The sequence below is a fragment of the Botryllus schlosseri genome, chromosome 11 (assembly GCF_051294905.1).
Source record: "Botryllus schlosseri isolate E-star chromosome 11, Bs_hap1, whole genome shotgun sequence".
NCBI classification, from domain to species: domain Eukaryota; kingdom Metazoa; phylum Chordata; class Ascidiacea; order Stolidobranchia; family Styelidae; genus Botryllus; species Botryllus schlosseri.
In genome coordinates, this window is record NC_137246.1 from 718,278 (window position 1) to 741,145 (window position 22,868).

The following is a 22,868-nucleotide window of genomic DNA, read 5'->3' on the forward strand; positions in this document are numbered from 1 at the left end:
TCCAGATAAACGTGTCGTTTACACTCTTTCGCGCCAAAGGCCGTGCGTTTAAACGGCCACGCCAACTCAATACCGACCGACAATATCAAGAGAAGAAGCGTATCGGAGTCGAGCCAAGCACCTTGTCGTGCTACCTTGCTCATTGCCCACTGCCACCAGACGCAGGCTACTCCGGCAACTGCGGATGCAGTGCGTGTGCGTGCCGCTAGAAAACACATTACAGCAGCTATACCGGCCATCCGCGAATCCGGGCCGAAAAAGCACTTCGTCAGCCCACCCCCAAAAACGTTGATCTTGGGGCTCCCACAGGGCGATAAGTCAAACTTCCGGGGGCGTCGCCCCAAGACCCTACACTTGGGTGGATGTTTTCGCCTATACTTGTGATCACATCCATTCTACTCAGCGTAAGCAGATAGTTTACGTAGCTTATCGCGACAATGGCGATAATTTTCGATCATTCACGACTGAAGCGCTTTTCTCGCGGTCGAATTTTAGGCCCAAATTTCGGAGTCCAATATGTTAACCTAAACTTCATTATGTGTGGATACGTCGTGGTGCGGCAATGGCTGACGCCGAAATGCCTATAAATCATACGTATTTATCGGAGAAGGGCACCTAATAAGCAAGACATATAGGGACACTAAATCGTGCAAAGCCCGAAAATAAATTGAAAAATGTTGGAAAAAGTTTCAAATAAAACGCTATGATTTATATTCATTTGCGAAATTATTTTGGGCCCGTTTCAAGCTCGGCCCCTCTCCAATTGGGCGGTTTGGGGTGCCCCAGTTACGGTCCTGCACAAAATAAATGAATCGAAAACCAATGATCAAACTGCATGCGCTGCTTAGCGATGAGTGAGCCCGTATCTGTTCTGCATTTGTCGCTCGCATGTCGTCAAATGAAACGTCTTGTACTTTATGTCAAATCGAACATGTTTCTAGCCCTAATGTTACCTCACGAAGTTTTGAATCAGTTTAAAATTAGATGTTTTATTTATTTGATTAAAAGACAAGCCTTCAACATTGCATCTTGAAATTAAAGTATAAAATTGTAATACTCCTCGCGGACCGGCAGGAATGTCGTCGCGGACCGGCACCGGTCCGCGGACCGGCGGTTGAGAACCACTGGTCTAGTCTATCTCCATCTCCTACTTCAACCACCTTTGTTTTATGGCGTAACTATAGACTAATACGATGTAGGCTATTATTATATCGTAGCAATGCCGCATTTTTTTCATGCAGTGCTGCACTGCAGATTGAAACTCATTTTGAAACGGCGGACCGTATTCTTGTGATAACTAATTATTATGTCGCGGGCCGGACGATTTCGCTTGGTGGGCCGGATCCGGCCCGCGGGCCGTAGGTTGCCGACCCTTGGTGTATGGAATGGCCCAAAAATAAGACGACCGGCTCCGTAATTCGTACTAGTACTACCGGTATTGGCTTCGTACTATAGCGACATGGCGGAGGTTAAGAAAATACGTTTTGGGGCATGGAGCCAAGAAGAAACCAATCTTCTTTTGTGTTTAATCGAGGAGATGAAGATTATACAGAAAATTGATGGCTGCAAAGGCAAGAACCAGCAGTACTACGGTAGTATTGCCCAGGAACTCTCCAACAGGGGCTACAGCAAAAATGGGTATAGGAATATGTGCAGAATCTTATTGTTTGTGAGCAGTATATGCTTATGCTTTCTTCAGGAAACAGATATTCATTAGAAGAGCTTCTTGGAGGTACAGAACTTCAATATACAATTAAATAGTATATTCATATTGAAATGAACCCGAATATTTTCGGCTGACACTCGTCAGGGGTAATCGTCAGCAACTAGTAGAGAATTGGAAAGAACATTGTATATCAACAATCGTATCACAAAATATGACGTCACCAGCATGAAATTTCGAATGAGAGAGCGTTCAATGTACTATTTTTAGGTGATACACGAACTCCTTTTGTTGACAGAGTTTTGGTTGGTGTATTTTGATAAAAGTTGATTCCAAGGCACACAAATGGAATTGTGAACGGCCTCGGCCTACGATTCGAAATCGGTCGTCTCGATAATTATTCGCACAAATCGGATTATCCAACAGATGTTTGCCGATGGCAGAATTAATTGCCTTTGATCGATCAGCATCAATCTTAAGTGGATGAGTTAAGGGTGAGCTTTTCACATCGTGTGACGTACGTGTTCTGATAAATCTGGGGACATGTTGGTTTATGCGGTCCTGCAGACGTCTTGACGTTCTTCCCACGTAGCCACAATCACAGTGGCACCTATATTCGTACACTACATTACTTTGTTGAAGTGCAGGAAGCACGTCTTTGCGTGTTGAAGGGAGCAGTTGTGTTGTTGTAAAAATCACATTGGTTTTGACTGTATCGTAACATTTACCGACAGCAGAAATCAATTGTTTTTCAAAGCGGGTGGAAATGGGGCCAATCCAAGGTAGATGGATATAAACATCTTTTATTGTTCGTGCGGTGGGCTCTGTTCGTTTTTCTGCGTTGAATTGCGTTAATTTCCTCTCCATGCCGCGGCTGATGACGTGTTCAGGGTAACCGTTATCAAGTAAGATTTTTCGGATGTAGTCAAGTTCTAAACTCAGTTTGTTACCCGAACATATCATCACCGCTCTATGCACGAGTGTGCCTATGAGGTTAATTTTTCTGCGCCGAGGACTAAATGAATTCCAGCGAAGGTATTGGCCTGTGAATGTCGGTTTCCTGAAAACAGACGTTTCAAATTTGTTGGTATTGCGCTTTTCAACTAACACGTCCAGAAATGATAATGAGTTATTGCGTTCTTTTTCTATTGTGAATTGCAAGGCCGGGTGAAGCGAGTTTAAGCGAATGAGAAACTGGTCACACTCCGATTCATTCCTGAAAATGACAAATGTATCATCTACGTATCGGCGGTACAATAGTGGTTTGGCGGACTCACGCTGGGACAGAAGCTCGCCCTCGTAATACCCTACGAAAATGTTGGCCAAAATAGGTCCCAGGGGACTACCCATGACTAAGCCGTCTATTTGGCGAAACATGACCTCGTTAGCTTTTTTAGCTTTAACGAGGTCATGTTTCGCCAAATAGACGGCTTAGCCATGGGTAGTCCCCTGGGACCTATTTTGGCCAACATTTTCGTAGGGTATTACGAGGGCGAGCTTCTGTCCCAGCGTGAGTCCGCCAAACCACTATTGTACCGCCGATACGTAGATGATACATTTGTCATTTTCAGGAATGAATCGGAGTGTGACCAGTTTCTCATTCGCTTAAACTCGCTTCACCCGGCCTTGCAATTCACAATAGAAAAAGAACGCAATAACTCATTATCATTTCTGGACGTGTTAGTTGAAAAGCGCAATACCAACAAATTTGAAACGTCTGTTTTCAGGAAACCGACATTCACAGGCCAATACCTTCGCTGGAATTCATTTAGTCCTCGGCGCAGAAAAATTAACCTCATAGGCACACTCGTGCATAGAGCGGTGATGATATGTTCGGGTAACAAACTGAGTTTAGAACTTGACTACATCCGAAAAATCTTACTTGATAACGGTTACCCTGAACACGTCATCAGCCGCGGCATGGAGAGGAAATTAACGCAATTCAACGCAGAAAAACGAACAGAGCCCACCGCACGAACAATAAAAGATGTTTATATCCATCTACCTTGGATTGGCCCCATTTCCACCCGCTTTGAAAAACAATTGATTTCTGCTGTCGGTAAATGTTACGATACAGTCAAAACCAATGTGATTTTTACAACAACACAACTGCTCCCTTCAACACGCAAAGACGTGCTTCCTGCACTTCAACAAAGTAATGTAGTGTACGAATATAGGTGCCACTGTGATTGTGGCTACGTGGGAAGAACGTCAAGACGTCTGCAGGACCGCATAAACCAACATGTCCCCAGATTTATCAGAACACGTACGTCACACGATGTGAAAAGCTCACCCTTAACTCATCCACTTAAGATTGATGCTGATCGATCAAAGGCAATTAATTCTGCCATCGGCAAACATCTGTTGGATAATCCGATTTGTGCGAATAATTATCGAGACGACCGATTTCGAATCGTAGGCCGAGGCCGTTCACAATTCCATTTGTGTGCCTTGGAATCAACTTTTATCAAAATACACCAACCAAAACTCTGTCAACAAAAGGAGTTCGTGTATCACCTAAAAATAGTACATTGAACGCTCTCTCATTCGAAATTTCATGCTGGTGACGTCATATTTTGTGATACGATTGTTGATATACAATGTTCTTTCCAATTCTCTACTAGTTGCTGACGATTACCCCTGACGAGTGTCAGCCGAAAATATTCGGGTTCATTTCAATATGAATATACTATTTAATTAGATATTCATTAAGTGGAAAAACTTAAAAACAGTTTACTATTTTGTCTTGAAGACTTCCTCCAAGTCAGGCACTGGAGGAGTAACTTGGCCGTATTTTGCAAAAATGCACAGTCTGATGTGCGAAAGGCCATAGGACAAAAGTAATCTTTGATAAATTACGTAGAGATTGGATTCGTTTGTTTCTACTGTGATTCCTACTTTGTCTGCACAGGCATTTCAAGGTGAGCTTACAGCTGTCGACACCTTGTCGCAGCGATTTGGTAAGGTTTAATGATTAGACAAGGTAAAAATTGCCAATCAGGAAACTTCTTGATTATGTACAGACACGACTGATGATAGCATTAATTCGTCAACGCAAGACACCAGCAGTTAGTTCTTGATCTTTGTAATTTGAGTCATTCATATTAAGCTGCGTGTAAATTTCAGTCATTAGTGAAGAATCAAATCCTCCTTCCAGCTCAAACCAGGATGTGGAATATCTTACGAGCCAGAACAGCCTAAACAGAGTCAAGTTCAAAAAGGGAAAGAGGTAGGTCTTATATTTGTTAGCAGCACGCGGCACAATCCTCTCTTGACTATTACTAAACAAGATCTCGCTTGGTCCTCTCAGATCGTATCAGTCAACGTCGGCATAAAAGGAGAAAGGGTATGATGATTGATAACAAGATAAGATTTTGTCAAAGTAGTGCAGCAATACAATGGGTTGTGTTCCTGGTGAGTAGAAGTATAGCTAACCAAAGTATTATAGGTTCAGCTGGCTGACTACTTAACCTGGAATCCTGTACTGTAGCCTGGTGAGATCTTCTTAAGACGCCGATATACGCAAGACATACGAATATATTTCAGACGTTGTTACAAGTAGGGTTAGCAAATGAGTCTCATAGCTGTATCAGCGGTATAAATTGCAACCCTCTGCAATAGTTGACAGCGGTTGTCTCTGATCGAATGAAAGCCAGATCGAATGGTATCTGTTTTTGGTTAGCAGGTTCATGAAGGTTTGGAGGTTGTCAGTTACCAGCTCTTACACGAGCTTATAGAGACACTCCATCATTCCAATAGGAAGTCTCCGTCATATGCTAATATGGCGTGAAAATATACTGTTGTGACACGCCCTATACACTGCCACACCGCCTCCCCTTTGAGGGAGCGGACATGCAATGCAGCGGAAGGACTAGAATTTGTATAGGTGTAAACAACAGCAAGTCATTTAGCCAATCTATACCACATACGAAACAGGTCCAATTACTAAGACAACGAGAGAGAGATGAACAAGGCAAATTACTCTAGAACAGGATGTCTCTCAGCATAGTGTCCTATATACACATTTCATGGTTGAACGACAACAGAGGTCTGTTACACAATCCCTTCAATGAAAGGGAAACTTAATTAGTTAAATTAAGTGGAAAAGCCAATTACACAACCATGAAATAACAACATCAATTTAAGATGTTTAGTCCAATAAGAATACGGAAAGGGTCTAATAGATCAGGGATCTCTACCGTCCCTAATAGAAGGCACTTGAATAGGCAGATGAAAGTGTCTAGGCAATTATTCAACGACCCTTGTAGTGACTACACAATTACACAGAATATCTAACAATGACAAGGAATTGAGCCTAATTGTTGATTAACAAATTCATAATGTCAGAACATATTTTTCTACAGCTTTACTAATGTACAACGTAGGCAAACGGACTAACGAACACAACACAATTTTTTTTTTAGCCTAACAAAAGCACAACACAATTTTTAGCCTCCAACATACCAGGCAATTGTAGCCTAAGAAAATACGAGACTAACACAAGATCGAACAATAGCAAAGGCATTAGGCCTATAATCTTTTTGTTTACTTAAGTGGTGTTGCACTAGTAATGTTTTTATTCATTGTTTTCTAATATACAAGTCAATCCAATTGAAAATACACAGCACAACATCTAACACTAACAATACTAAATAATTCTAGCCTAACAAAAAAAAATGCTAGAATAACACAATACAATACATCCCAGTAGGCTCAAATATCAAGTGTGTTACATCTGCCAAGCCTGGGAGGCTATCCAACTGCAAAACAAGTCCGTGGCCACCGAGATATACAATGTGGCCGTTACATAAAACTGATTATACTTCGATCAGTATAATTAAGACTGGGTATAAATCGACGTATACCTCAGTCTATCTCGCGCGCGGTGCACATCTGCTACTCATAGCTGAGGGATATATCTGCCTGCTGTAGCATATACAAAGCAGGTTTCAAATGGGGTCTGGCTCTTCTTTTCGGTGTGGGAACAGCGTAATATATGTTTGAATTCCCGACTGGTCTGTCTTGAACAGACTTCAGGGAATCGGCTCTCGCAGTACCATAACTGCATATTTCGTACGTGGCGACATAATCGGTCGATTGATGTAGAGAGCGGTATTACGTCGGTAATCTGCTGTGGACATATATATGGTCAACAGTCAGCATCATTTTGCCGCAGTTGGTAGTGTACTGTCGGCGTCAACCGTTTCCCGATATCTCGTTCCGTTGCGAATCGGTCCGTTGATTTCGTAACACGAAATTTATGCCAGAATTGTTCCCCAAGTCGATCGAAAACGTTCGATGTCCCTTTGACTATGAGAGCTTGATGCACCGGAAGCGAAGGCGAGGTCGGAACGTGCATGCGCAATCTGAAACAGCACACGACAGCCAGCATCACTTTGAAAAGGACTTAACAACTAGGCTTAGCACGAATACGACACAAGAGAAACAAGCAATAAAATACAATGAAATAAATGTCTCCAAAGCCCCGTAACTACAAGCTATATGGAGGGTAACTACTTGACGAATGGTAGTTTCAAACGTTTTGATGGCCATAGTTACTGTGATGACTATTTGATATGGCGACAGTGCCGTATGAGCGGAACAACACAATACGTAACCTAATTTATATTAACCGACATTTCGTGGAAAACGTATTTGTCAATTTACAACGACTGTGCGCGAAGCGAAAAAGTCCTGGCTTCACTTGACTTAGTAGTCAGCCAGCTGAACCTATAATACTTTGGTTAGCTATACTTCTCCTCACTCGGGGCACCATGCAGCAATACAATGGGTTGTGTTCCTGGTGAGTAGAAGTATAGCTAACCAAAGTATTATAGGTTCAGCTGGCTGACTACTTAACCTGGAATCCTGTACTGTATCCTGGTGAGATCTTCTTAAGACGCCGATATACGCAAGACATACGAATATATTTCAGACGTTGTTACAAGTAGGGTTAGCAAATGAGTCTCATAGCTGTATCAGCGGTATAAATTGCAACCCTCTGCAATAGTTGACAGCGGTTGTCTCTGATCGAATGAAAGCCAGATCGAATGATATCTGTTTTTGGTTAGCAGGTTCATGAAGGTTTGGAGGTTGTCAGTTACCAGCTCTTACACGAGCTTATAGAGACACTCCATCATTCCAATAGGAAGTCTCCGTCATATGCTAATATGGCGTGAAAATATACTGTTGTGACACGCCCTATACACTGCCACAGTAGTCCTTGTTGCTAGCCTACCTAAGTTATGGTTGATTTGGCGCATATTCTGTTTAGATGAAGTTGGATGGGACAAGTATATCGCTGCTTATAAGGAGCAATGCCAAAAGGACAGAGAGTCATGCGAGAGATTAGTTATGTCCTTGAACCAGACCTTGCGAGACTCGATAGAGTAGGCCTACTTAGTTACAAACCAGCGACCTGCTGTAGTTCTACAGCTACCAACATCTAGCGAGGCAGAGGAAGGCATTGCGGAGTGATCAGAACATTGGACCCCGGCCCCCGGGGTTAGTGAGACAGATGGAGCAATGATGAGTGCGTTTGACTATTTCATTGACGTTTTATTTGAATTGAAAACAGAAAAAAGAAATCCGGCTGTTTATTCAGTTATTCTGAATTCAGTAATCTACAGGAAAGCTGCGGTTCGCTACCAAAATGAATTACTATGGTAGATGACTCATGTTAAGTGGGCGGATAAAGAAAATGGTACAGCATGCACTGAAGAAACACATTGTGTGAAACAATGTAAGCAGTTGTTCTCAACCGGGGGTCTGCGAAGCGCCTAAATCAGTGGTTCTTAACCTTGCCCACAGCGCCCCCCAGGGGGCGCTGGCGACTTTGAAGGGGGGCGGAAGCGCTCATGGGGCGATATGGGGGGCGCTGGGCTCAGGGGGGCGGTATGGGGGGCGCTGGAGAAAAATGGTATTGCAGTAGAATCTAAATTTTAGAGCAAATTGCGAGTGATATGCCACAAAATAGCACAGAAATGAAGCTCCGGCGGGTGAAAAACGGTGATTTTAGCTCTGAGCGAAAAAATGACCTTTTTTTTTTTTAGTCATCCACCTGACGATGTGGAGTAAAAAAAGTGGGTAAAATAACCGAATTTTGGAAATGTCACTCCGGTTTTGCAAGTGGAAAATTTCTGAAAAAGTGTCCTCTTTTTTGATTTCCAAAATATGGTAAGCCTATTATTACATTCCTTACAATATGAAGTTGGGGGGCGCTGGAGCACGATAATTTTTGAAAGGGGGCGCTGTAAGAAAAAAGGTTAAGAACCACTGGCCTAAATTAACAGAAATAATTTATAACCTTATTTTCAAAACTGGGGAATTACTGCATCAACCGAATGACCATCTGAGATGAAATAGCCTTGAAACTAACATATTGTTAAGAGATATATTGTTGATTAAAAAGTAGCATTAGTAAGATCAATGAGCGTGATTCAATTGTTTTGCAAATATTCGCAAAACACAGATTGCACGGTAATTGAGCTAAATTTGAAGCAAAACTTGGGGTCTGCGGGGGTCCTTGACGATCGAAAAGGGGTTCGCGAAGATAAAAGGTAGAGAACCACTGATTTAGAGGGACACTAGTTCAGATGCTAACAGTAATTAGACTAATTTATATGACCGAATGAACACACCAACTAGTGTAGACTAATTTAGAAAATTTTATATGACTGAATGAACAGTGAATACACCAACTAATGTAGGCCTACATGGAGCAAATGTCCAGGCAAAAGCATATTTAGTCAAGAACTTGCTCTTGTCAATCCAAGACGACAACCAACATCGCCTATCCTATATGCGAAAAGCAGTGGTGGCTTTTGGGGTGGGCGAGGTGGGCGGTCGCCCGTCCCCCTGGGCGAAGCCCCCCCCTATTTGGATTATGCGCTTTTCTCAATGATAATAATGAATAAACATGGAAATCCGTGTACCAAGCAAGAATATGATTCCGTACAGATGTGTCAATCATCATCAAATATCTGCATTTGTTAGAAAAGTCCCGTATCCCGATAAACATCATGTCTCTGCATGCGGTAGAATTACTTAGTTTTGATGTAGTCTATCCTTGCACACATGCAAAATAGACATGGCCGAATCCAGCACCTGGCCAAACCTTGCCGTGGTGAAAGATAGATAATAATAACATATGTGAAAGGGGGGTCTGAGGGGCTCCGACCCCCAGAAGTTACAGATAGATACTTATAGGGGGACCCCCCGGTAAGTCTCGACCAGGTCCCCCCGTTCGTAGGGCCACCACTGGCGAAAATACCGCCTTAGTGGTTGCGTACTATTCAAATGTTCAACTAATGCTTGTCGCACATTGTGGCCTTCGTGATGCAGATCGGTTTGTGGTATTGCGTTGGTCGGCGGCTGCTGGTAAGCGCTCACTGGTCCAGTGTGATGAGGAATGGCGATGGAATTTCTTTCACAAAGGTTATGTAATGCGCAGCAAGTCGCACCCAGATATTCTAATGTTTTTTGAATTTCAATACCGATTTTCCATGTGTATTTAGCAATATGTATTGAATAACTTGCTTCCGAGAAATAAATAACATTTTACATAACATTAAAACACAATTTACGACCTATTTTCATTAGACGCATACAAGCGATTCCCAAAATATTTGTATTAGTGATAAACAACATTCATTATACGATAGTTGATACTTTTCTCAGATATTCTATTATGTGTATTTAGGACTAATGTCATCCGTCCATGTTTTTAAACTTGATTTTATGTATAGACCTACAAGATACGGTCTCTGCAGGCTCCATATTTTACGACCTATTTTCCTACACATCATCACTATTTAATTAATATAAAATGCGATTCTGAGCGCTGCGACATGATAATATTAAGCCGCGATCCGAGTTCTTGCGTTCGAAACGTACCTATTCAGTGCTAGACGGACTTTTCGTAAATGAGCACAAATATACCAACGGACTAGCCGCAGGCGCAAAATTCTCGGCGCTATAATTAAACAATCACCTTCGCTGCAGGTACGCGATCCCTAACGTTATAAAGATAGGGACAAATTAGCCGCACTTTGAAATCTCTATGATGCATGATTTTTTGTGATAAGGACCTTGGTAACATTCAGAGTCTGCAACGATTGCTATTGAGCATAGACTAAGCTCGCTTTCAGAGTTGGAAACTAAATACATATGAAAATTTAACTAGGTTTTCCCCGCACGAATCAAATGAAGGCCTACTCAAGTGTTTATGAGGTGGCGAATAGTTCGAAGGTTGTTGGTATGCAAGGACGTCACATAGAATTGTGGAGTTTTCTGTAAACTATAATCCAGCGATCTATTTTCAATCACTATACTTTTATTAATCTAAACTAAGTATTGTTATTAGGCAAACCCCGGGAAAGTATCCTCTGATAAAAGCAGGAGTAATTCGTTATCCGTGAAATAAATAAATAGCGCGCAATATGAGCGGTGCTGCGATGACTGACAAATAGCCTACTTTGAATTAATGTATAGAAGTAGCGATTTCGAACTACGTATGATAATGCTCGATCCCGTTGCGAGTATACGTAACGATCAAACCTCCTTCATGCTTCAGAGTGGCTCGATATTTCTGAATGCTCCCGCTTGTGGAATGTACAAAGAGTTGGTCCGAGGTCAATTCTGCTTTATTCGAGGCTTCGAAACGTAATTTTGTGATGTCATTAAAAAGATACAAGACTTTTCTATAGGACCCCAGGGGGAGATAATTAATTGATAATATTGTAACCACACTGCGCGAAACGAGTAATAAGCGGGGCTAGAGGGTCTACCCTTAATAGGGAACTTGCATATACATACGAATTTATCCGAATTCGACCATATCCTCGGCTAACATTATAGCCGTGCACAGAACTCATTATTACGTTATTAGCTATTTAAAATGACGCGACATAGGGGAAGTCTCGTGTGTAGAAATTTCGATGTTGCGCAAATCTTGCTTTCAGAGCCGACAACTAAATGCAAGACAGATTTTACGCAAAAGGCGCTATTCTGAAAATTTTATCAAGGTAGTAGTTTAAAAACTTATAGTTGAGCACTGTGAATACTAATCTTATTTAAAAAAAATAAAAAATAAAAAAAAGACCAAAAAATTACAATTTATACCGGAACGCAAAAAGAAAAATGGTATGGACTTGTTAACTACTTATTCATAACATAATAATAATTCTACTTGTACACTTTTTCATATTTTATAACACTTTTAATAGTACTTAACAGTTACAGATTAAATAAAATTCGGAATATTATCATGCTAATAATCAAATCCCCACCCTGAAACTTGGTACGCGGCTGTAGGACATTATGAAAATACAACATACCAAATTTCGTCAGAGATTTCATGATGTAACACCTTTAAAATCAACGCAGTTCTATACCGACTTTTGACTAAATCTGTTATCCGTAGCGCAGCACGCACCTATACATAGTCAACTTTAAAACGGAATTACCATGTTAATATTCGGCTCCCTACCTTGAAACTCGGTACACAGTTGTGAGACACTATGACAATGTACCATGTCAAATTTTGTTACGCATTTCGTGACTGAACAACTTGCAAACTAACGCAGTTCTATACCGACATTTGCGTGAAACTGTTTTGCGGGAGCTTAGCACATACCTATGCGTAGTCAACTTTAATGACGGAATTGCAGATGTAATTAAGTTTCAACACTTTTACAACGTTTCTTCTTGCTTCCTATAACATCCCACTCGAAGCCCTCGTTATTAGGCTATGATCTCAGCCTGAGCTATGTCTTGAAGCCTACGGGACTCTACAAATTGTTTCGATTTATTACGCCCGTCTTAATTTAAGGAAGCCCATTTCACTCAATGTATCGATGCCTACAGTACTCTACAAAATTTTCTGATTAATTCTCCCTATGGTAATTTACCATAAGAAAGACAATTTGACTCCTAAAGTCCGAAATACTTGTTCGCTTGCGCAAAGCCGCAGCGCCTGGAGCGGAATTTTATAGTTCTTGTAGAAAGTTGTTTGTACACAATGATTGTTTAAGGTAAGTCCTACGCATTCATGATTTCGTCCGAGTTCGTATTTTAGTAATATATACTAATTTACGATACCGCGTTTGTAACTTGTGCAAGTACAGGAATATCATAGTTCTTGAACCGTGCTCAATGCTTGATAGACCATTTTTGCTATTTTTCATCGCCATAAGTCATTCTGGACCGCGTAAACGCATCGTACGATATAGATGAAAGTTATGCAAATCATAGGATCCTCATTTTCAAAGCAGCTCAGATCTCGAAATAAGCTCTGACTCGCTATTCTCCTCAAAGCATGGAATTATCACGAGTATCACCTTCGATCACTGAAGAAAAGGATGAAATTATATCCGAAGCATATTCCTTGAGCAGGAATTTTATCATGTACGAACTCGACGGCTCATGCGTTAAGGTAAATACGAAAGCAGAGAGAACCTTACGTCGAGTTGGGGATAAAATGTTCGAGCGACATCGAACTGTCCTAAACGCAGTCTCCAAACGTCTCCGCTATTTGCACTTTTTCACATTTTATAACACTTTAAGCAGTACTTAACAGTTTTAGTTTTAAATAAAATACGGAATATAAACTAATCGAAAAATTCGGTAACCAATTTCGCGTAGGCTATGCATCCAAATGAGGAAAGTTACATCAACACCTATTAAACTAGTTGTATCGAGTTATCGAATGATTTTTTCCTTACATCAAAACAACTAGTATGTGTAACTACATTAAAAAACGTATCTAAATGAGCTCCAGGGCATTGTGATTATGCAGCATACCAAATTTCATCACACATTTCATGATGGAACAACTTTAAAACTAACGCAGTTCTATAGCAACTTTTGCCTAAATCTGTTTTCGGTAGCGTGTACATATACATAGTCAGCTTCAATAACAGAATTACCATGCTAATATGTGACTCCTCACCTTGAAACTTGGTACGTAGTTGTAGGACATTGTGATTACGAAGCATACAAAATTTCCTCACGCATTTCATAATGGAACAACTTTAAAACTAACGCGGCTCTACATCGACGTTTTGCGTATATCTGTTTTGCGAGGGCGTATAGCACGTACCTATACATAGTCAACTTTAATAACGGAATTACCATGCTTAACATTGAATCCCAACTCTAAACTTGATACGTAGTTGTAGGACATTATGGCAATGCACCATGCTAAATTTCATCACACATCTAATGATGGGACACCTTTAAGACTAACGCAGTCGAATACCGACTTTTAGGCATTTCTGTTTTGCGTGAACATAGCATATACCTGTACATAGTCAATTTTAATAGCAGAATTACCGTGTTAAACATTGAATTCCCACCTTGAAAGTTGGTACGCGGTTATAGGAGACTATAACAATGCACCATACCAAATCCCATCACACATTTCATGATGGAACAACTTGAAAACGAACGCGGCTCTACATCGACTTTTTGCGTACATCTGTTTTGTTGGAGCGTATAGCACGTACCCATACATAGCCAACTTTAATAACGGAATTACCATGCTTAACATTGAATCCCAACTGGAAACTTTATACGTAGTTGTAGGACATTATGGCAATGCACCATGCTAAATTTCATCACACATCTAATGATGGAACACCTTTGAAACTATCGCAGTCGAATGCCGACTTTTACGCATATCTGTTTTTCGTGAACATAGCATATACCCATACATAGTCAATTTTAATAACATAATTAGCATGCTAAACATTAAATTCTCGATACAACTCAATGAATACCCATCGGCCTGTTTACTACATTTTAAAGATTCTCTCCACTATTGTGTATACAAGAATATACTTCTCTTAGTAAGCAATTTCTCGTGAATTCCGAAGCACATTGACGTGTGTTAACTTCTGTATTAGGTGATAGCATAATTTTCATGTCTGATAATGTTACTTGTCAAGGTGATACAAACGTAAGCTCAAACTACTTTAAAATTTAAAGCAGAGGTCTCAAACTCAAATGTGCTCGCGGGCCAGTTTTCCAGTTTTGACGACGCCGCGGGCCGCAGCATTTATAGGGGTGTTCTAATGTCTTTCCAAGTAGGCCTTATTTGGCAGGAATGAACTGTCTTATTGAAAGTGAGCCGATCCAGCAGACTGACAGTAAGCACTCATCGTCAAAATGTAATTTACTCTTGTATCAATTTAGGCCTGGGACGAGAAGAATCGTCCGTCACATTTATAACTATATTTGAATAAAATTGTTGTTGTACTTGATATATATTAATTATAAGATATAGACATCACCTGGGTGGACAAATGTATCATGCCATCATAAAAGCTATCGGGTTATAATTTTTCAGCTACTATGAATATTTCGAATTTAACAGATTGATAATAGAGACTAATCTGATATCAAAACATTTTTAAGATGAGCATTGTAATGCCAATCCATGATTCGGGTATACTTCTGATGAGTAGGCTATTAATCTCATGGCCAAATATCTTCAAATATAGAAGCAGAAAAAAATATAAATATAATATAAATATATCAATGAATGTGTCCTAGTGATTGAAATGTCGGAACGCCGAACGGCCCATTGCTATTACATCGTTGGAGCGTACCACTACGGTCCTCGGCACCTTTAAGAACATGGTTTAGCGACCAAAGATGTAACAACAGATTGCCAATGGTTGCCATAACTACTTGCTTAGTTAGCGAAATACCAAGCTGCGACCTTCTGATCTATTAGTATTCTCCTGATACGCGATTAGTTAGTTGCGTCCATGGTTCAAACAAATTCACGGCATTCCGAGTCACTCCAAGTCCACTCGAGTCATTTACATTCTCGAGTCATTTTCATTTTGCCATTGAGTTAGCCCGAGTCTGAGTAGTCCAAGTCCAACTCACAAGTTTCAGTCACGAATCGTCTAAGGGTCAGGTTTTGTCATCATGAATTGGAAATGTGGCGAAATAGTGAATCTTCCACTGCATGGTAGCGTTTGCAATTGATGTGAAAGTGAAGTTTGATGAATAATTTAGGTCTTTCGGGGAAATTTAAGAGGGGATTTTCACTTCACAACCTGAAAAGATATGTTATACTGATATATTGTCAAATTAAGAAAAATCTAAAATGTCGTCGCGGGCCGCACAAAATGCTCTGGCGGGCCGCATGCGGCCCGCGGGCCGCGTGTTTGAGACCTCTGATTTAAAGTGTCACCAAATTTTATCTAAAACTGAAACTGTCAAGTACCGATAAAGTAGTCTAAACCCTAGTCACTTTTTACGTGGAGGGAGTACATAGCGAAGTACTTGTATATTTTGGAGTACTCAAGTATTGGTTTGGCCTGCTTGCGCTATACTAAATGAAGTGATTGACTATTTACACTGCATCTACTTCTATTTCAGAGTTTTTCGGTTTTCGAGCAAACTATACCTTCAATACTTACTTTTTAACTCACTCGGAAATCATCACTTCTTGTACTTTAGTAGGACTTTACTGTTACTAAAATGTTGAAATGTACTTTTTATCAGTGGGCCAGTGGTCTTGGTGAGTGGTGTCAGTTTCATCTATATCCAACGAAAAGCTACTTGAGTACTTTACAGGTTCGTATCTTCGCAAATAATATATTCTAAACATGTTTAGATAGCGAGGAGTGAAAGGGACAAATTTTATCTAAAAATGAAACTGTAAAGTAGCGATAAAGTAGTCTAGAGTATTTTTTATGTTTATTCAGCTCAACGAATATCTTCATATTGGCCTGCTTACTACATTTTAAAGATTTTCTACGCTAGAAAAATCGCTGTAACATGATAAGTATATTATAATTAATCTTATCAGCGCGACATAGTACATTCGAGTAAATTCATTTAATTAGCTTATGTTTATGAAATTATTTGGTTTCCGAATTCTATCTAAAACTGAAACTGACGAGTATCGGTAAAAGCAGTCTTAAACCGTAGTCATTTATTACGTGGAGGGAGTCGATAGCGAAGTACTCGTGCATTTTGTAGTACTCAAGTATAGGTTTTACCTGCTTCCACTATACTTAATCAAGTGATTAACTATTTACACTGCATCTACTTCTATTTCAGAGTATTCGGTTTTCAGGTAAACTATACCTGCAATACTTACTTTTTAACTCACTCGGAAATCATCACTTCTTGTACTTTACTAGAAATTTACTGCAACTAAATGTTGAAATGTACTGTTATCAGCGGTCTTGATGAGTGGTGCTAGTTTCATCTATATCCTACGACGCATTTTTGCGCTGCAGAATGACTTATCGCAATAAAAATAACAAAACTACTTCGATAATTTGCGAACTCTCACTGCGCAAAAACGTTAGTACTCTAGGTCTATTTCTGTTTAATACTGTAGCTATCATGAAGTTGATGTACTCCAATATCATAACGACTTGAGAGTATTTGGTACATGTAGGCAAAAGAACCTACTTGGGTATTCTCAAGAAGTACGAGTACTTCTATACTTAACAACTCTGGAAGTTAGCGCAGTTTGTGGCATTTGTATGCAATCGAAATTTGCGTGCTTCTCACTTACCTTATGTTAATAGTTTTCCTTTTCTATCTACTTTACAAGATTCAGTGTAGAAGTTTAGTGAAAGTGTAAGAGTTTAGCAAAAGCAGTTTTTGATAATAGCACTTGTCAAGGTGATACAAACGTAACCTCAAACTACTTTAAAATATAAAGTCCTAAAAGTAGGTAGTTTCTCTAGCGATAGCCTCTATCATACTTGCGGAAAATAGGGATTTGGTACACGAGTATCAAATTAGAGTAAATTGAGTAAACTTGAGAGGTTATTAGTGATTCTGCTGGAGTTTATATGAAGGGAAGTCCTGATAAAACCTTGATTATTTCAGAAAAGAATAGAGGGCTTCTTTCGATATTTTGATAGTCTCCGTCGTAGTGTCGGATGTCATGAAATTGTATACATGCCATCTAGTACTACGGAAAATGTCAAGGCTGGTACTCAATGGTTCTGTTAGTAATTATATGGAATGTTTGGGAATCGAATTGGAGCGTAAAGTATGGTCCTATGGCATAGAGCCCTACGAAATGAGTCCACATACCACGTAAAATTCCACTCCAAGCGCTGCGGCTTAGCTCAAGCGAACAAGTATTTCGTACTTTAGGTGTTAAATCATCTTTCTTATGATAAATAAGCATATGAAGAATTGATCAGAAAATTTTGTAGAGTAGCGTAGGCATCGATACATTGATAAAATGGGTTTCCTTATCTTAAATTGAAACGGACAGAATAAATCGAAACAATTTGCAGAGTCCCGTAGGCTTCAAGACATAACTCAGGCTGAGATTACCTCCTAATAACGAGGGCATCGAGTGGGATGTTATAGGAAGCAAGACGAATCATTGTAAAAGTGTTGAAACTTAATTACATCTGTAATTTCATCACTAAAGTTGATCCCGCATAGGTACGTGCTACGCTCCCGCAAACAGATTAACGCGAAGTTGGTACAGAACTGCGTTAGTTTTAAAGGTGTTCCATCATGAAATGTGTGATGAAATTTGATATGTTTCATTGTCATACTGTCCTACATCTGTGAACCAATCTTCAAGTTGCGCATTCCATGTTTGGCTCGCTAATTCCGTTATTAAAGTTGAGTATGCATAGGTACGTTTTACGCTCCCGCAAAAGTCGGTATGGAACTGCGTTAGTTTTAAAGTTGTTCAGTCATGAAATGCGTAGTTTTAAAGTTGTTCAATCATGAAATGCGTAACAAAATTTGACATGGTGCATTGTCATAATGTCTTACAACTGCGTACCGAGTTTCAAGGTGGGGAGTCGATTATTAACATGCTAATTCCGTTACTAAAAGTTGACTATGTATAGGTACGTGTTACGCTACGGAAAAACAGATTCAGATAAAAGTCTGTATAGAACTGCGTTGGTTGTAAAGGTGTTACATCATGAAATGTCTGACGAAATTTGGTATGGTGCATTGTTATTATGTCCTACAACTGCGTACCAACGTTCAAGGTGAGAATTTAATGTTTAGCATGCTAATTATGTTATTAAAATTGACTATGTATGGGTATATGCTATGTTCACGAAAAACAGATATGCGTAAAAGTCGGCATTCGACTGCGATAGTTTCAAAGGTGTTCCATCATTAGATGTGTGATGAAATTTAGCATGGTGCATTGCCATAATGTCCTACAACTACGTATAAAGTTTCCAGTTGGGATTCAATGTTAAGCATGGTAATTCCGTTATTAAAGTTGGCTATGTATGGGTACGTGCTATACGCTCCAACAAAACAGATGTACGCAAAAAGTCGATGTAGAGCCGCGTTCGTTTTCAAGTTGTTCCATCATGAAATGTGTGATGGGATTTGGTATGGTGCATTGTTATAGTCTCCTATAACCGCGTACCAACTTTCAAGGTGGGAATTCAATGTTTAACACGGTAATTCTGCTATTAAAATTGACTATGTACAGGTATATGCTATGTTCACGCAAAACAGAAATGCCTAAAAGTCGGTATTCGACTGCGTTAGTTTTAAAGGTGTCCCATCATTAGATGTGTGATGAAATTTAGCATGGTGCATTGCCATAATGTCCTACAACTACGTATCAAGTTTAGAGTTGGGATTCAATGTTAAGCATGGTAATTCCGTTATTAAAGTTGACTATGTATAGGTACGTGCTATACGCCCTCGCAAAACAGATATACGCAAAACGTCGATGTAGAGCCGCGTTAGTTTTAAAGTTGTTCCATTATGAAATGCGTGAGGAAATTTTGTATGCTGCGTAATCACAATGTCCTACAACTACGTACCAAGTTTCAAGGTGAGGAGTCACATATTAGCATGGTAATTCTGTTATTGAAGCTGACTATGTATATGTACACGCTACCGAAAACAGATTTAGGCAAAAGTTGCTATAGAACTGCGTTAGTTTTAAAGTTGTTCCATCATGAAATGTGTGATGAAATTTGGTATGCTGCATAATCACAATGCCCTGGAGCTCATTTAGATACGTTTTTTAATGTAGTTACACATACTAGTTGTTTTGATGTAAGGAAAAAATCATTCGATAACTCGATACAACTAGTTTAATAGGTGTTGATGTAACTTTCCTCATTTGGATGCATAGCCTACGCGAAATTGGTTACCGAATTTTTCGATTAGTTTATATTCCGTATTTTATTTAAAACTAAAACTGTTAAGTACTGCTTAAAGTGTGATAAAATGTGAAAAAGTGCAAATAGCGGAGACGTTTGGAGACTGCGTTTAGGACAGTTCGATGTCGCTCGAACATTTTATCCCCAACTCGACGTAAGGTTCTCTCTGCTTTCGTATTTACCTTAACGCATGAGCCGTCGAGTTCGTACATGATAAAATTCCTGCTCAAGGAATATGCTTCGGATATAATTTCATCCTTTTCTTCAGTGATCGAAGGTGATACTCGTGATAATTCCATGCTTTGAGGAGAATAGCGAGTCAGAGCTTATTTCGAGATCTGAGCTGCTTTGAAAATGAGGATCCTATGATTTGCATAACTTTCATCTATATCGTACGATGCGTTTACGCGGTCCAGAATGATTTATGGCGATGAAAAATAGCAAAAATGGTCTATCAAGCATTGAGCACGGTTCAAGAACTATGATATTCCTGTACTTGCACAAGTTACAAACGCGGTATCGTAAATTAGTATATATTACTAAAATACGAACTCGGACGAAATCATGAATGCGTAGGACTTACCTTAAACCAGTGGTTCTCAACCTTTTTGGCTTCGCGGACCCCTTTTGACCGTCACGGACCCTCGCGGACCCCCTCAAGTTTTAGTTCAATTTTAGCTCTATTATTGGGCAACCTTCATCTGTCTTGTGCAAATATGAACTGTAGGCTTGTGATAAACAGCACAATAGTGAATTTTCTTGAGGATAAAATCATACTATTTATGTAGAAATTGGTGGACTTTTATTATTTAAAAGCTAATTTTGCTGCTGTATTTCTTGAAGTACGTGGTCGTGTCTTGAAAATCCGCGTCTTCGTTTTGATATGAACGAGGAGTGCCGAAAACCATTTCATCAAAGATAGGTGGAAGCTATAATGCAATATTAACACATAACGCTTCCGACGATACTTTTGGTGTGATCGTAACATTTATGGCACCAAAATGAAGAAACACATATTTTATGAACATATCACGTCCAGCATCTAGCGCAGGGGCGGGCAACATACGGCCCGCTGGCCGGATTCGGCCCGCGACGAGATTTTGATCGGTCCGCAGAGAGTTTCTACCGTCAAAGTGAAATCCTAAGCTAAAAGTATGGACAAATTTTATGCTCCAAAGAACGGATCCAAGTTTTCCAACCAGAGAAAGACTGTCATGAAACGACTTGTTCTGTTCTGGTTTACATATATATTTACGAGCAAACATTTTCGTCCACGAACAATTGAACATTAACAAGACAAGGCTTTATACCAATATAACTGTATGGTGATATGAATTTCAGGGTTGGAGCGTAATGCCTTGATAGCAACGAAACACTCCTTGTTCATCAAAAAATCAGCCTCGTCGATAGGGAATCCGCAATAAGAATGCGCAAAATATGATAGCCGAGCTTTAAGAGCAGGTATATCATTGTCCGATTTATGACGATTGTCAGCCGAAAATATTCGGGTTCATTTCAATATGAATATACTATTAAATTGTATACTTAAGTTCTGTACTTCCAAGAAGCTGTTCCCCGCATTGGGACAAATTATTGAAATACTTCGGAAATTTTTATTTCAAACGACTGTTCACTAATTTGATGAGACTGTCCACTTCAAATCGAGAAGGTTTCGCAGACATTACGAAGTCACCCTGATTGACGTTACTATCCCCATATCTTAATTTTTTCCACAAACCCCAATAAAACGTCTATAAACAGCAATATGTTTGTATCAGCGGGTTATTGGAAAACTGGCAATGGAAATGAGTTTCAACACTACGATAGTCCATGTCAGACGATTATTATGATGATATGAGTCATGAGGTTTTAGCAGCTGTGGTGCGAAACTGCCTCATGCTTTCTCAAATTAAAAAATATAATAAAAATTAGGTTTTTAAAAATTTTGAGGTCTCGCGGACCCCCTGAAATTGCTTCGCGGACCCAAAGGGGTCCGCGGACTTCCGGTTGAGAACCGCTGCCTTAAACAATCATTGTGTACAAACAACTTTCTACAAGAACTATAAAATTCCGCTCCAGGCGCTGCGGCTTTGCGCAAGCGAACAAGTATTTCGGACTTTAGGAGTCAAATTGTCTTTCTTATGGTAAATTACCATAGGGAGAATTAATCAGAAAATTTTGTAGAGTACTGTAGGCATCGATACATTGAGTGAAATGGGCTTCCTTAAATTAAGACGGGCGTAATAAATCGAAACAATTTGTAGAGTCCCGTAGGCTTCAAGACATAGCTCATGCTGAGATCATAGCCTAATAACGAGGGCTTCGAGTGGGATGTTATAGGAAGCAAGAAGAAACGTTGTAAAAGTGTTGAAACTTAATTACATCTGCAATTCCGTCATTAAAGTTGACTACGCATAGGTATGTGCTAAGCTCCCGCAAAACAGTTTCACGCAAATGTCGGTATAGAACTGCGTTAGTTTTCAAGTTGTTCAGTCACGAAATGCGTAACAAAATTTGACATGGTACATTGTCATAGTGTCTCACAACTGTGTACCGAGTTTCAAGGTAGGGAGCCGAATATTAACATGGTAATTCCGTTTTAAAGTTGACTATGTATAGGTGCGTGCTGCGCTACGGATAACAGATTTAGTCAAAAGTCGGTATAGAACTGCGTTGATTTTAAAGGTGTTACATCATGAAATGTCTGACGAAATTTGGTATGTTGTATTTTCATAATGTCCTACAGCCGCGTACCAAGTTTCAGGGTGGGGATTTGATTATTAGCATGATAATATTCCGAATTTTATTTAATCTGTAACTGTTAAGTACTATTAAAAGTGTTATAAAATATGAAAAAGTGTACAAGTAGAATTATTATTATGTTATGAATAAGTAGTTAACAAGTCCATACCATTTTTCTTTTTGCGTTCCGGTATAAATTGTAATTTTTCGGTCTTTTTTTTATTTTTTATTTTTTTAAATAAGATTAGTATTCACAGTGCTCAACTATAAGTTTTTAAACTACTACCTTGATAAAATTTTCAGAATAGCGC

General features: G+C 39.6%; 1 protein-coding gene and 1 long non-coding RNA gene across 2 annotated transcripts; one reads left to right on the forward strand and one right to left on the reverse strand.

The window, feature by feature from the left end:
- Nucleotides 1-1,459: 1,459 nt before the first annotated feature.
- LOC145449887 (uncharacterized) lies at nt 1,460-8,118 on the forward strand. Its single transcript, XM_080328326.1, has 4 exons — nt 1,460-1,669; nt 4,365-4,442; nt 4,575-4,584; nt 7,938-8,118. The coding sequence occupies exons 1-4, from the start codon at nt 1,460-1,462 to the stop codon at nt 8,054-8,056; spliced, it is 417 nt and encodes a 138-aa protein (XP_080184452.1). The 3' UTR covers nt 8,057-8,118.
- On the reverse strand, nt 5,822-7,368 carry LOC145450667 (uncharacterized). The gene is made up of 2 exons (XR_013918561.1): nt 6,107-7,368; nt 5,822-6,057 (listed from the first exon to the last, which is right to left on the reverse strand). It is a non-coding gene; the product is annotated as an uncharacterized LOC145450667 (long non-coding RNA).
- Nucleotides 8,119-22,868: the final 14,750 nt, after the last annotated feature.